The sequence below is a fragment of the Hemibagrus wyckioides genome, linkage group LG07 (assembly GCF_019097595.1).
Source record: "Hemibagrus wyckioides isolate EC202008001 linkage group LG07, SWU_Hwy_1.0, whole genome shotgun sequence".
In the NCBI taxonomy this organism is placed as follows: domain Eukaryota; kingdom Metazoa; phylum Chordata; class Actinopteri; order Siluriformes; family Bagridae; genus Hemibagrus; species Hemibagrus wyckioides.
Window position 1 is genome coordinate 1894672 of NC_080716.1, and position 15619 is coordinate 1910290.

At 41.1% G+C, this 15619-nt stretch overlaps 1 protein-coding gene across 1 annotated transcript in view; it reads left to right on the forward strand.

The window, feature by feature from the left end:
- LOC131355867 (mucin-2-like) overlaps positions 1-15619 on the forward strand; it is a 31591-nt gene that overhangs the window by 4438 nt on the left and 11534 nt on the right. The window contains exons 4-7 of the mRNA XM_058394407.1: positions 6870-10211; positions 10527-10598; positions 11101-11169; positions 12319-12404. Coding sequence (XP_058250390.1) covers positions 6870-10211; positions 10527-10598; positions 11101-11169; positions 12319-12404 — 3569 coding nt within the window. The remainder of the gene's footprint in view (positions 1-6869; positions 10212-10526; positions 10599-11100; positions 11170-12318; positions 12405-15619) is intronic.

The window sequence follows — 15619 nt, forward strand, 5'->3', positions numbered from 1 at the left end:
GCACATGAATTTAATATGGAGTTGTCCCACCCTGTGCAGCTTTAACTCTTCTTGGAAGTCTTTCCACAAGAATTAGGAGTGTGTTTATGGGAATGTTTGACCATTCTACTAGAAGCGCATTTGTGAGGCCAGATAAACACTGGTGTTGGACAAGAAGGTCTGGCTCACAGTCTCCACTTTAATTCATCCCAAAGACGTTTTGTTGAGTTGAGGTCAGTACTCCACTTCAACAGCTTCAGCAGGAAAAATGTTGCTTTTAATCCTGTTTCTATGGTCTCTAATGTGTTACAAATCACGGATGATGATCCCCAACCGGGGAACACCAGCTGGCAAGGTCAGTATGAGGGATGGGGGCCTCATTGGCGGTTGGCTTATATCTCCTGGCATCTAATGACACTTTGCAGGTCGATGTGGGCCCTCTCCCACACTTCTCGGCAGCACTGGAACCAATCGTCAACTGAGAGAACATCTGATGGCTCCCCATACCATGGAAATAAGGGTGGTTGGTATCCAAGGATGCATTGGAAGGGAATGAGACCTGGCAATGACTTGATTAATGAGTTCTGTGCATATTCAGCCCAGGGCAGGAACTCACTCCACCGGCTTTGGTCTTGGCTTCAGTAGGTCCTTAGGTAGTGCCCCAGCTCCTGGTTCAGGCGTTTGGTGGTTCCAGTAGACTGGCTGGAAGCTGCTGGGGAGTTCTGGATTGCATCCAGCACATGCATCCACATATTGCTTGATGTCACTGGCTAGGGATGGCCACCAGCAGGCATTGTGCACCAGTTGGGTTGTTTGGTTAATACCTGGGTGGCCCAAGTTTCTGGAGGTGTGAACCCATGCTATGGTATGCTGCCAAAGGCTTGTTGGTACATACTGCCTGTTTAGTAGACTTTCTAAAGGTGGGGCTTTCGATGGCTAGTTCTCTTTGTATTTGTTCCATCAGGTCCCAATGAACAGGAGCAACGATTACTGATGGTGGCAGAATTAATTTGGGGTTGGGGCTGTCACAAATGAGATCATGGCGGCAGGATAGGGTGTCTTTTTTGCTGTTTTTGGATCCTGGCCTATAAGTTACCGTGAACTGGAACCTAGTGAAGAAGAAAGCCAATCTGGCTTGTCATGGGTTGAGTCTCTTGGCTCCTTTTATATTTTCCAGGTTCTTATGGTCTTTGATGACCTGGAATGAGTGGTGGGCCCCTCTAACCATTAATGCCATTCCTCTAATGCCTCCTTTATGGTTAGGAATTCCTGCTTGCCCATTTCACAATTGGTGTCTGCTGGGGAAAAGTAAAAAGGCACAAGGGTAAAGCTAGGCTGGGTTATCATGCCTATCTGACAATACTGATCCCAATCCTGCGACATGAGGCATCAATCTCGATGACAAAGGGCAGGTTTGAGTCCAGGTGCCACAGTATGAGGGCGGTGGTAAAAGTTCTCTTGAGGTGTTTGAATGCAGTTTGGGCTGCGGCTGCCATACCAAGCCGCACACCTCTGAGAGTCACTGCTGTAGATAACAGGCCTATCAGGGGAGGCTGCAGTACTCGTCAGACTGCTCCAATCACCATCCAGGTGGGATAATTTCACACAGAGAAACTCTCCTTGTACTTATAACACCCACTTCAAACCCCATTTCATAAAGATGGCCTGACCAACCTGCCCACCAATTTACATGCCTTTGTGATTGAAATATTCAGAGACTTCCTGCATCAGTATGTCATAGTCTACATTGATTATATTTTAATTTATTCAGTAAACCATGAGGACCATGTAAAACATGTATGCACTGTACTAACTCACCTCTTGCACCACCAGCTATACGTAAAAGCAGAAAAATGTGAGTTCCACAAAGATGCTGAGACTTTCCTGGAATACATCATTTAACAAGGGGGAGTATAAATTGACTCAACCAAGGTCAAAGCAGTGACATATTGGCCAGTACCAGCCACGGTGAAAAACCTGCAATGATTTCTAGGGTTCGCCATTTTCTATCAAAGATTTATTCAAAACTATAGTCTCATAGCCTCCCCCCTCACTGCCCTCCTGCGAGGAAAACTCAAAGAACTGCTCTGGACTGAGTCAGCTCAAGTGGTTTTTGAAACATTAAAAGCCAGTTTTACCACTGCACCCATTCTCAAACACTCCGATCTAAGCTTCCCATTCATAGTGGAAGTGGATGCCTCCAGCTGTGGACCAGGGGCAGTATTGTCTCAACACTATGCATAACCGGGAAACTTGTTCCCCTGTGCCTTTTATTCATGGAAGTTGACGTTGGTGGAGGTAAACTACGATGTAGGAAATTGTGAGTTGCTGTCCAATAAAGAAACACTCGAGGAATGGTGGCACTGGTTAGATTGGGCACAACATCCTTTTCAGTTCATCACCAATCACAGGAACTTAGAATATATTAGGAATGCCAAGTGCTTATATCCCCAGCAGGCTAGATGGGCTCTGTTTTTCACAAGGTTCCACTTCAGCTTGACCTATAGACCAGACACTAAGAATGGTAAAGCAGACGACCTCTCCCACCGCCATGACCCTGTGCACCTGCTCTCATGCCCTGAACCCAATTTACCACCCTCCCTTGTGTTGTGGTACTTAGAGAATGAGTAATTCAGTCAGTCCACGTGGCACTCAGGTATCCGAAGAACCACAGGGTATCTGAAGGGCCATGGCTGTCATACAAAATGGCTTTTGGTGACCCACACTGGCTCGGGATGTAGCAGAAAATGTCAGAGCTTGCCCTGCTGTGCCTAAACTAACCCTTGACACCAGCCCCCAGCAGGACTCCTGGAACCCCCTGAACATTCCACATTCCACACTTGGGAGTGGAGTTTATCATGAATCTCTCTTTCAAATGGATATAACACTATTCTTGTTGCCGTGGATTGGTTCTCTAATGCCAATTTCACATTGCATGATTTTCAAAGTGGTCGGATCACTGTTGTTTTCACACTGCATGACTATCTGAGGGAGCATTCAGTCACTGCTGTGTTCACATTGCACAATGAATTGGTGACAAGAGGTTTCACACTGCATGACTTCACAATAGGAATAATCGCAGACAATTCTGTGTGGTCTGCAAACTGTTTCACAACTGAACGTATGTGAGAAATAATAAGGAAATAACACAAGATTACACGTGAGATCAGAGTTCTCACACAAGACTGGAAATGTTACCCCACAAAACCATCCAAAAGGTCTGTGTGGAGAACAAGGATTGTGCATTCTGCAGAATTGAACAAATGAATAATTCTGCAATGTGCTGCTGCTGCTGCGGCTGGTCAAGCAAATGTTTCTGCTATATTTCTGTTTGATAGTATTGTAAAGCTTATTTATTCTGATATAACTATAGTTAAGAATTTTTTTCTGATAAAAACCTATAGACTCTATGAAACTATAATATTGTGCTCCAACTGAAGCTAAAGCTTGCTGATATTGTGGTCTATAACTTTTCCCCGAACATCCCTCTGCCCTGTAGCTTGCTCTCTCATTGGCTATAGGTCATCACCTTGGTATTTTTCAGCCAGGACTCATTTTACACCGCACATCGCTAACAGGTCCAGGTCCACTCATCGGCGACCCACTGTGTGATTGTCACTCGCATGCACAAGCTCCAATTTGCCTTGATTTTGGGCATTTGTCGGCGACTTTGCAAAACTAGTCGGCGACTTTGCAAAACTAGTCGGCGACTGAAAATCAGGGCTAAAATTGTGTAATGTGAAAAAGGTGTGCTGCCTCATCAATAGGGCTTATGTAACATCCCGACCTGTAACAGCCCCTCCACCAGAGGGAACCCTCGCCTGAGTTCTAGCGCTTCCAGGATTTACAGGAACATAAATACAGCGTGCACACTATTCTCTGCATGAAGCATTGTTCCTTAGCGACTTACCAAGCCTCTTGTGTTATTTATTTATGTGTATGACCTTGCTATGTTTTCTGTTTTTCGAATTCCCCGGCTTGTGATTTAGTTTTGGTTGCTAGTTTGTTGATTTCCTGGTTACTGAACTTTTGCCTGTTATACCATGTTTTGTTTCTTGCCTGTCGATTTTGGATTTGTTTGTGGAGTGAATTATTAATTGGATATGAATCCTAATTCCACCATGTTTGGAGAAGTATTGCAAATAAGATTTATTATAAGTCAATTATTTATTTGTTTGTTCATTCATTCATTCATTCATTCATTCATTCATTTAGATTAAATTTAATCCATTTAAGGCAATTTTTTAATCCTCAATTTGTCTTATGTGTAATGATTCAGGCTGGAGATAATTTCACAGCTTTTTATGACAATGTTGTATGTTTTGGTTTTTCTTTTTTTCCTTTTTTTTTTCCAGAACCTGCATCTCAAATATTAACCTTAAATAATTTCAAAATCAATTTCACAGCAAGTATGTTGACAATCCATTTTGTGTCTTATTAGTTTCAAGAGTGGTTTAACAGATAGAGAGAGAGAGAGAGAGAGAGAGAGACTGCTGAGTGATAATAGGAACTAAATTGTCTTCTGGATGGTTTATAGGATTACATTTATTTAAAAAAAATTTATTTATTAAAATTCAAATTATGAAACATTTTTTGTTAATAAAGTTAGTTAAATTAGTTACATTAGTTAAAATTAAAACTTGTTCTTTAAATACAAACAAAGTGTAAACTTAAATATTTATTCATGAGTAAAAACATCAGCTGGAGTGATTTTTGATTCAATCCTCTCTTTTTTTTCTTACCAGTGAATGAATTTGTAAGATAAATGATTACTTGAACATGACTGAAATTCATTCTGACTCATTTTCTGTCTCCATTACTGACTCATGACTCATTTACAGTGCTTTCATTTTTTTCTAATCTGATGCCTTATGATTCAGGTTGTTTTAAATAACACTGGGCACACATTTCACAACCTTTTATAACAATGTCCATTTTCGGCCCTTTTTTAAAAAAAAACAAAAAACCCAAAAACCCTGAAATATATATATGAAAAATGGTTAATTTTAGTGAAAACATATCCTTCTTTAAATAGAAACAAATTGTAAACTTTATTTATATCAAAAGCACCTCCTGGTGTATATTGTCGCTCTCATAGCACAGCAATTTTTAATTGTTGTGTTTTTAATTTTAATTATTTTTAATTATGCAGGAATGACATGCCTTCCATTTACTGTACAGTTAAAATTAGAATTAATTAGGTAATCACTAGCTTATAACTCATCAGCTTCCTTTTATTTCTAGGTTTAAAAGACAGAAAAAAAAAAGCATAGCGTATTGAATAATTAGATGAAAATAACCTGATTTACTGGAACTGCTGCAGTTGCATGTCACCAAGTATGAAAATTGAGACACACACACACACCCACACTCACACACACACACACACACACACACGTACCTCTGTCAGCTGTAACAGCCTCAGCAGGAAACATGTTACTCCTAATCCTTTTTGTTGGAGTGGTTATTTTTACAAACGGGACAATCGGTGAGTTCCATAAAGCTTCAATTAAATGGTCTTATTTATGTTTTTGTTTTTTGTCTCATGTTAAGATGAAAATATTTTCCACAGATATGGAAAGTCTACACTGTTAAAAGATTACTATGATGCAAATTATCTGGCCAGATCTTTTTCAACCTTTAACGTTGTTATAATACATCATATATACTTATTAAAACTTAGCATTAAAAACATATTTCCCTAAAAATGTTTTGTTTCCTTTTCAATGCAATGATGATGAAAGATGAAAACTTTGTAACCTGCGTGCACTCTAATAAACATGTGCGGTGAAAAACAACACAGTTTATTAGCTGATCGAAGAACATACATGCAGTGAAGCATGGTGACGGCAGCATCTTGGTATGCAGCTTTTTTTTTGGAATAAAATTAGCAAATCAAGAAGTTTGTAGACTCAAAAAAAGGAAGATTATAGGACAATCAGTGTGCACACTTGTTCAACTCGTTTATTGTTAGTTTTAACTAGGGCTGGGCAAGATAACGCGTTATTATTGCGTTAACTCATTAATGAATTAACGCCGACAATTATTTTATCGTTAACAGTTTTTATTATTTTGTAAATTATTTTAAAAGTCTGTTGCTCACTGGCTCTGAATACACATACAGACAAACCACAGGTAATGGGAGGGATGGGATCTTGATCCATATTGGCTTGGGATAAACGTGATGATGTGTCTGCACCAATGAGAGCATTTCGGATGACTGTAAGACTGCTGCAGCGCTCAGAGGAACCGGAGAAGAACTAGAACCGGCGGATAAATAAACATGGAGAAAGGCACTGAACTTTTACAGAGAGAGAGAGAGAGAGAGAGAGAGAGAGAGAGAGAGAGAGTGTTAACTCGCGTTAACTCATGACAATCATGCGATTAATCACGATTAAAAATTTTAATCATTGCCCAGCCCTAGTTTTAACATTTCTATTTGTTCTCAGCTTGAACAGTGTTGGTTGTTGTGTAACATTTCAATACAGTAATGAGAGCCAGTGACTCAAGGGAATAGCTATTTATGTTGTAATTTATCATATATTTATTATATCAGATATAAGATGATATAAGAAATAATAAAAGTATAATAATAATAATAATAATAATAATAATTAAAGCTTTCAGGTTTTTGTAAAAAGCAAATAGAAAAATTTTAGGAAAAAATAAATCTTTTAAATCTCATACTAAACTAATACTAAAACTAAACTAAAACTATTTTACTTTAGTAAGTAAAGTACTAAAGCACTAATACAATATATAAAAACTCCCAGATAATGCTTGTTAATTTGTCTTAATGATATGAAACTAATGTTAATGTTTGTAAATAATGTTTTATTGAATTGTTTTATATGATATGTCTCTTTTTTTGTTCATTCTTGCATCTAAAGCTGAGATTTCATCAAGCACAACACCTACTACTCCAACCACTACACCTCCTACTCCAACCACTACACCTACTACTCCAACCACTACACCTCCTACTCCAACCACTACACCTACTACTCCAACCACTACACCTCCTACTCCAACCACTACACCTACTACTCCAACCACTACACCTCCTACTCCAACCACTACACCTCCTACTCCAACCACTACACCTACTACTCCAACCACTACACCTACTACTCCAACCACTACACCTACTACTCCAACCACTACACCTCCTACTCCAACCACTACACCTCCTACTCCAACCACTACACCTACTACTCCAACCACTACACCTACTACTCCAACCACTACACCTCCTACTCCAACCACTACACCTCCTACTCCAACCACTACACCTCCCACCTTTACCAGTACACCTCCCTCCACTACACCTCCCACCTTTACCAGTACACCTCCCTCCACTACACCTCCCACCTTTACCAGTACACCTCCCTCCACTACACCTCCCACCACTACCACAACACCTCCCACCTTTACCAGTACACCTCCCACCTTTACCAGTACACCTCCCTCCACTACACCTCCCACCTTTACCAGTACACCTCCCTCCACTACACCTCCCACCTTTACCAGTACACCTCCCTCCACTACACCTCCCACCTTTACCACAACACCTCCCACCTTTGCCAGTACACCTCCCACCTTTACCAGTACACCTCCCTCCACTACACCTCCCACCTTTACCAGTACACCTCCCTCCACTACACCTCCCACCACTACCACAACACCTCCCACATTTACCAGTACACCCCCCACCTTTACCAGTACACCTCCCTCCACTACACCTCCCACCACTACCACAACACCTCCCACCTTTACCAGTACACCTCCCTCCACTACACCTCCCACCTTTACCAGTACACCTCCCTCCACTACCAGTACACCTCCCTCCACTACACCTCCCACCTTTACCAGTACACCTCCCACCTTTACCAGTACACCTCCCTCCACTACACCTCCCACCTTTACCAGTACACCTCCCTCCAATACACCTCCCACCACTACCACAACACCTCCCACCTTTACCACAACACCTCCCACCTTTACCAGTACACCTCCCACCTTTACCAGTACACCTCCCTCCACTACACCTCCCACCTTTACCAGTACACCTCCCTCCACTACACCTCCCACCTTTACCAGTACACCTCCCTCCACTACACCTCCCACCACTACCACAATACCTCCCACACTTACCAGTACACCTCCCACCTTTACCAGTACACCTCCCTCCACTACACCTCCCACCTTTACCAGTACACCTCCCTCCACTACACCTCCCACCTTTACCAGTACACCTCCCTCCACTACACCTCCCACCACTACCACAATACCTCCCACCACTACCACAACACCTCCCACCTTTACCAGTACACCTCCCACCTTTACCAGTACACCTCCCTCCACTACACCTCCCACCTTTACCAGTACACCTCCCTCCACTACACCTCCCTCCACTACCACAACACCTCCCACCTTTACCAGTACACCTCCCTCCACTACACCTCCCACCACTACCACAACACCTCCCACCTTTACCAGTACACCTCCCTCCACTACACCTCCCACCTTTACCAGTACACCTCCCTCCACTACACCTCCCACCACTACCACAACACCTCCCACCTTTACCAGTACACCTCCCACCTTTACCAGTACACCTCCCTCCACTACACCTCCCACCTTTACCAGTACACCTCCCTCCACTACACCTCCCACCACTACCACAACACCTCCCACCTTTACCAGTACACCTCCCTCCACTACACCTCCCACCACTACCACAACACCTCCCACCTTTACCAGTACACCTCCCTCCACTACACCTCCCACCTTTACCAGTACACCTCCCTCCACTACACCTCCCACCACTACCACAACACCTCCCACCTTTACCAGTACACCTCCCACCTTTACCAGTACACCTCCCTCCACTACACCTCCCACCACTACCACAATACCTCCCACACTTACCAGTACACCTCCCACCTTTACCAGTACACCTCCCTCCACTACACCTCCCACCTTTACCAGTACACCTCCCTCCACTACACCTCCCACCTTTACCAGTACACCTCCCTCCACTACACCTCCCACCACTACCACTACACCTCCCACCTCTACCATTACACCTCCCACCACTACCACTACACCTCCCACCTCTACCACAACACTTCCCACCACTACCACTACACCTCCCACCTTTACCAGTACACCTCCCTCCACTACACCTCCCACCTCTACCACTACACCTCCCTCCACTACACCTCTCACCTCTACCACTACACCTCCCACCTCTACCACAACACTTCCTACCACTACACCTCCCACCTTTACCAGTACACCTCCCTCCACTACACCTCCCACCTCTACCACAACACCTCCCACCTCTACCACTACACCTGCCACCTCTACCACAACACTGCCCACCACTACACCTCCCACTTCTACCACAACACCTCCTACCACTACCACTACACCTCCCACCATTACCAGTACACCTCCCTCCACTACACCTCCCACTTCTACCACAACACCTCCCACCTCTACCACTACACCTCCCACCACTACCACTACACCTCCCTCCACTACATCTCCCACTTCTACCACAACACCTCCCACCTCTACCACTACACCTCTCACCATTACCACAACACCTCCCACCTTTACCAGTACACCTCCCACCACTACACCTCCCACCTCTACCACTACACCTCCCACCATGACCACTACACCTCCCACCTCTACCACAACACCTCCCACCTCTACCAGTACACCTCCCACCACTACACCTCCCACCACTACACCTCCCACTACCAGTACACCTCCCACCATGACCACTACACCTCCCACCACTACACCTCCCACCTCTACCACTACAACTCTGAAAACTACACCTCCCACCACTACCACTACACCTCCCACCTCTACCACTACACCTCCAACCACTACCACTATACCTCCCACCTCTACCACTACACCTCCAACCACTACCACTACAACTCCCACCTCTACCACTACACCTCCCATCTCTACCACTACACCTCCCACCATGACCACTACACCTCCCTCCTCTACCACAACACCTCCCACCTCTACCACTACACCTCCCACTACCACTACACCTCCCACCACGACCACTACATCTCCTACCACTACAACTCCCACCTCTACCACTATAACTCCGAAAACTACACCTCCCACCTCTACCACTACACCTCCCACCTCTACCACTACACCTCCAACCACTACCACTACACCTCCCACCACTACAAGTAAGCATTTTTATCTTTTGCCTGCAAGCCTATATTAGACAACTGAAAATAAAAGAATTTTTAATCAAATTAAATAATTAATATATAGTTAAATAATAATAATAATATATACTAATATATAGTATTAAAAACAATATATCGTATACTCATATAGTCATATAAAAATCCCCCAAATAAGGGCATAAACTGTCACTTAAAATATGTTGAAATTACAAATGAAATTATATCTAAAGTAAATGAAATATAAGGTTATGTTTGTAAGTTTGTATGTAGATTTTTTTATATAATAGATTTGTCTGTTTTTAAAATCCAAAGCTGAGAACACAACAACTCCAACAACCAACACCACTTCACCTCCCAACTCTACAACAACAACACCAAATACAAGTAAGAATTTGATCTTTTTACCTTAAATCCATGTGGACAAATATGCCCTGGTCTACGGATAAGACCAAAGTAGAAACCTATTGAGCATAAAGCATGGTGCTGGCAGCATCTGGTTCTCTTCAGCTAGGACTCGGGCTCTAGTCAATAACCCTAACCCTAGCAAAAGCTAGGTGATTAGCTTTAGTGATTAGCTAAAGGCATGTGATTACTTTTGCATTCAGGTGATTAAACTTTTTTCAGATACCTATTTAAGGTCTTAAGTATAGTAATGAAATACAATAACTTAAGTATTTTTCTTATTTCTTAAGCACTATAAAAAATACTAGTAGGTTCCTCCAGAAAAGTCCATGATAATATGTGTGTGTGTGTGTATGTAAATTGCCACTTAAATTATGTTGAAATTATATACAAGTAACTGAAATTTTTTGTTTTTTATTGGATTTGTTAAATAACCTATTTTTCTTTTTTTTTTTGTCTCTTTTTAAAATACTTGTACTCAAAGCTCACGGCATATCATCCCCAACCTCTACACCTTTTACACCTTATACACCTTCCTCAACACCTTTTACAAGTAAGCATTTTAACTTTCTATCTTCCAGTAAATGACTGCTGAGTAAATAAACAATTACAATCACAATTGCATATTCCAGTCAGATTCACTGAAAGGAAATTTAAGTGAAGTGTGTTTGGCTGGTGCTAAAAAAAAAATTTAGGGGGGGGGCAAACAAACTTAAAATCAAACTGTTAGCAATGCAGGGCTGTAAATAGCCACTTATCAGGTGATTATGTATCATTACTGCTAACATAAAATATTGAAAATGTTACTGTTAAAGTTGAAAAGTCAACTGTTAAAGCATGCAATCATTAAAACACACACACACACTGGAAAGGTGCCTAATCACAGGCCAGTGGTACTATTAGAAAAGAAATTTTTCTCTCCTTTCTTTCTGGCTTACAAATTTCTCAGAGAGATTTTGGTTAAAGTCAGTCATCTCAGTCACCAGTCTCTTTTCCATTGACAGCATGGCCAGTCAGAAAAGCACAGAGTGTAAGCTCAACCTCCAGCACTTGACTGCTGCTAAATTTGCAAATTGGTTCGATCTGGTCCTAGTTCCTTGATTCTTTTTTTTCTTCATCCAAATGCCTTGTGAAAGGGTGTTTTTGTAAAGATAGAACCGAATTTTCTTTCATTCTGAGATATTTTGCTTGCTTCCACATTAATCAGTACCCTTCTTTTATCTGCTGGGCGCTAATAAGACTTGTTGAAAATGGTCCAATCACATGAGGCCAAGTATATAAAAACAATATTGATTCGCTAACAACAAAAGTGGGTGGGTTTGGGGCACCCAGTGCTGCGCCCCAAGGAAAATTTGAAACAAGCCAATTAGAGTTCAGCCTCGTCACATGCTGTATAGACCTATATACACACTCACTTGACTTCTGTTGGCTTTGATTGGCTTATAAAAAAAGTTTTAAACTGTTCCACTGATGCAAACAAGTTTTAAACAGCTCCCGGACGTTCGCGCAACTCAGCTGGCATTCGGTTTGGTTCAGTTTGTATGAAGGAAATGCTTCAGATGTCAATGCAAAATTTCAATTCTTAAGGTGAAAATTCGTAAAGGAGGGCATTCGTATGCCGAGGTTCCACTGTACTTGCAATGCTACCATGGTCCTTCCTTGTAATAGCACATATATTTAAAGTGATCTGTATTTCCAACAGTGTTTCCTTTCCGTGTCGGGGTGCGAGCTTTGGTCAGATCTTCTGTGGCGCTGGATAAAAATCAAGCCAATGCTATTTTGCAGCAGGTAGGAAGCTTTTAAATTCTTCCAGATCTTCCAGCAGGAGCTCAATTTTAGGTTCAAGAGTGCTAAACTGTAACTTTCCTGATTTAAGGTAGAGTTCAAATTAAATTAATACTTTAACTTTAACTCTACACTACACATATCTTTCTAGTGTACAGTTAAGGTTAAATGTATATAAATATAAGTATAAAATCAGAACCGTCACGTCCGGGTCCCCCTCACCCCACAGGGTTCGAACCTGGTTATCCGTGGGAATGGCGTGCATCCACACGCCATGGAAATCAGACCTATGCACAGGATCAAATAAGCACTGCTTTATTAAAGGGGTAAGGCAAGACTAACAAAATAAATAAAACAAACACAAACATCCTGGCGAACGGCCAGGCTAACGTACATACACACATAACAGTGGTTATGGTACACAAGGGATCACAAGGGATCATATATATATATATATATATATATATATATATATATATATATATATATATATATATATATATATATATATATATATATATATATATATATATATATATATATATATATATATATATATATATATATATATATAGGGCAGAACATCAAGGTGAAAGGGGAACAGGTGAAAAGTCAGGAAGACAGAACAATAGGGGGCATGGCAAAAAACACACAGGAAGTGCAAACAAAGCAGGCTTCGACGATTCACCTGCCAGCACCCCCTCCAGTGGTCTGGTAGTGAACTGTCCCAATGATTCCTGACAAGTACCTTTAAGGACACCACCCCCAATAACGTGGAAAGTCACAGTTTAGTACCATCTTATATATATATATATATATATATATATATATATATATATACAGTGAGGGAAAAAGTTATTTGATCCCCTGCTGATTTTGCACATTTGCCCACTGACAAAGAAATGATCAGTCTGTAATTTTAAAGGTAGGTTTATCTGAACAGTGAGAGACAGAATAAGAACAAACAAATCCAGAAAAACACATTTCAAAAAAGTTATACATTGATTTGCATTTTATTGAGTGAAGTGAGTATTTGACCCCTTTGCAAAACATGACTTAGTACTTGGTGGCAATCTCTTGTTGGCAATCACAGACGTCAGACATTTCTTGTAGTTGGCCACCAGGTTTGCACACATCTCACATCTCAAGGAATTTGGGTCCACTCCTCTTTGCATCCACTACCCATTTTCAATGCCCTGGCTGAGGGAAGGAGGTTCTCACTCAAGATTTGACGATACACGGTCCATCGTCCCTTTGATGCGGTGCGGTTGTCCTGTCCCCTTAGCAGAAAAACACCCCCAAAGCATAATGTTTCTGCCTCCATGTTTGACGGTGGGGATGGTCTTCTTGGAGTCATAGGCACCATTCCTCCTCCTCCAAACACGGCGAGTTGAGTTGATGCCAAAGAGCTGGATTTTGGTCTCATTTGACCACACGACCTCTGAATCATTCAGATGTTCACTGGCAAACTTCAGATGAGCCTGTATATGTGCTTTCTTTAGCAGGGGGACCTTGCAGGCGCTATTGGATTTCTGTCTTTCACGGCATAGTGTGTTACCAATTGTTTTCTTGGTGACTATGGTTCCAGCTGCCTTGAGATCATTGACAAAATCCTCCAGTGTAATTCTGGGCTGATTCCTCACCGTTCTCATGATCATTGAAACTCCATGAGGTGAGATCTTGCATGGAGCCCCAGACCAAGGAAGATTGACAGTCCTTTTGTGTTTCTTCCATTTGGGAATAATCGCATCAACTGTTGTCACCTTCTCACCAAGCTGCTTGGCGATGGTCTTGTATCTCATTCCAGCCTTGTGTAGGTCTACAATCTTGTCCCTGACATCCATGGACAGCTCTTTGGTCTTGGCCATGATGGAGAGTTTGGAATCTGATTGATTGGTTCCTTCTGTGGACAGGTGTCTTTCATACAGTTAACAAGCTGAGATTAAGAGCACTCTCAGGGAGTGTAATCTGTAATCTCAGCTCGTTACCTGTATAAAAGACACCTGGGAGCCAGAAATCTTTCTGATTGATAGGGGATCAAATACTTATTTCACTCATTAAAATGCAAATCAATGTAGAACATTTCTGAAATGCGTTTTTCTGGATTTTTTTTGTTATTCTGCCTCTCACTGTTCAAATACACCTACCATTAAAAAGGTCTAAATCAGCAGGGGATCAAATAATTTTTTCCCTCACTGTATATACACACATATATACACAGTATCTCACAAAAGTGAGGGGTGTACTCACTTTACATATATATATATATATATATATATATATATATATATATATGTATATATATATATATATATATATTAAATATGTAAATTTTAAGTAGAAATTTTTTTTAGATTAAAAATGTCTAAAGTTTTTTTTAAAAAATACCTTTATATCATTTACTGAGATTTTAAACTAACAAACCAAATGCTAACTTCTCTCTCTCTCTCTCTCTCTCTCTCTCTCTCTCTCTGTCTTCTTCATTCTTTTAAAGTATTTATCAAATCTATCAGGCTACAACATAACTGGCAGAGTAACAAGCATTAAGCGGGTATGAAGTATGAAGAGTTGCGTCAGAAGAAGGATTGGGATCTTTTTTTCTTTTTTTTTTCGTTGAGTCTATTTACATTCAAACTCGATTTGAAACTTGCCATATTTGATCTCTTCTCTTGTTCCTTATTCCCTTCCTTACTCTCTATCTCTCTTTGCCTCCTTATCCTCTCTCTATAATCCTTATCCTGTCTTTTATGTCGTAGTTAGTATGTGTTGTGTGTTTCTGTTTTATTAAATGCATTTTATTCACGAGTGATTGTCTCTGTGCTTTGCTCACAATTTCGGGGTCCCTGAACATTGCTCTTGCTACATGCTAAATTACAGCTAGTACTTTATAAAATAGTTATTCTTTCTTGGCCAGGAAGATAACTTTTCACGGAATTAATAAATAATTATACTGTCTGTTCGCTGGACGAACAAATCAAATAATTGTGTTATTGATTCTCTAACAGTTAGTTCTAAGAACCCCCATTTGAATATTTATAATTAATTATAACCAGTTATAATTACACTTAAATATTTAAATTTTGAGCTAAATTCGCTACATATTATGGTGGAGAATGCGGGCATGTTCAAACTCTGTTCTGTGAGCACACTCAGGGTTAATTTACTGGTGTTTTTGTATTTTTTTTTATTTTTATTTTATTTTTTTTGTTTTGTTTATT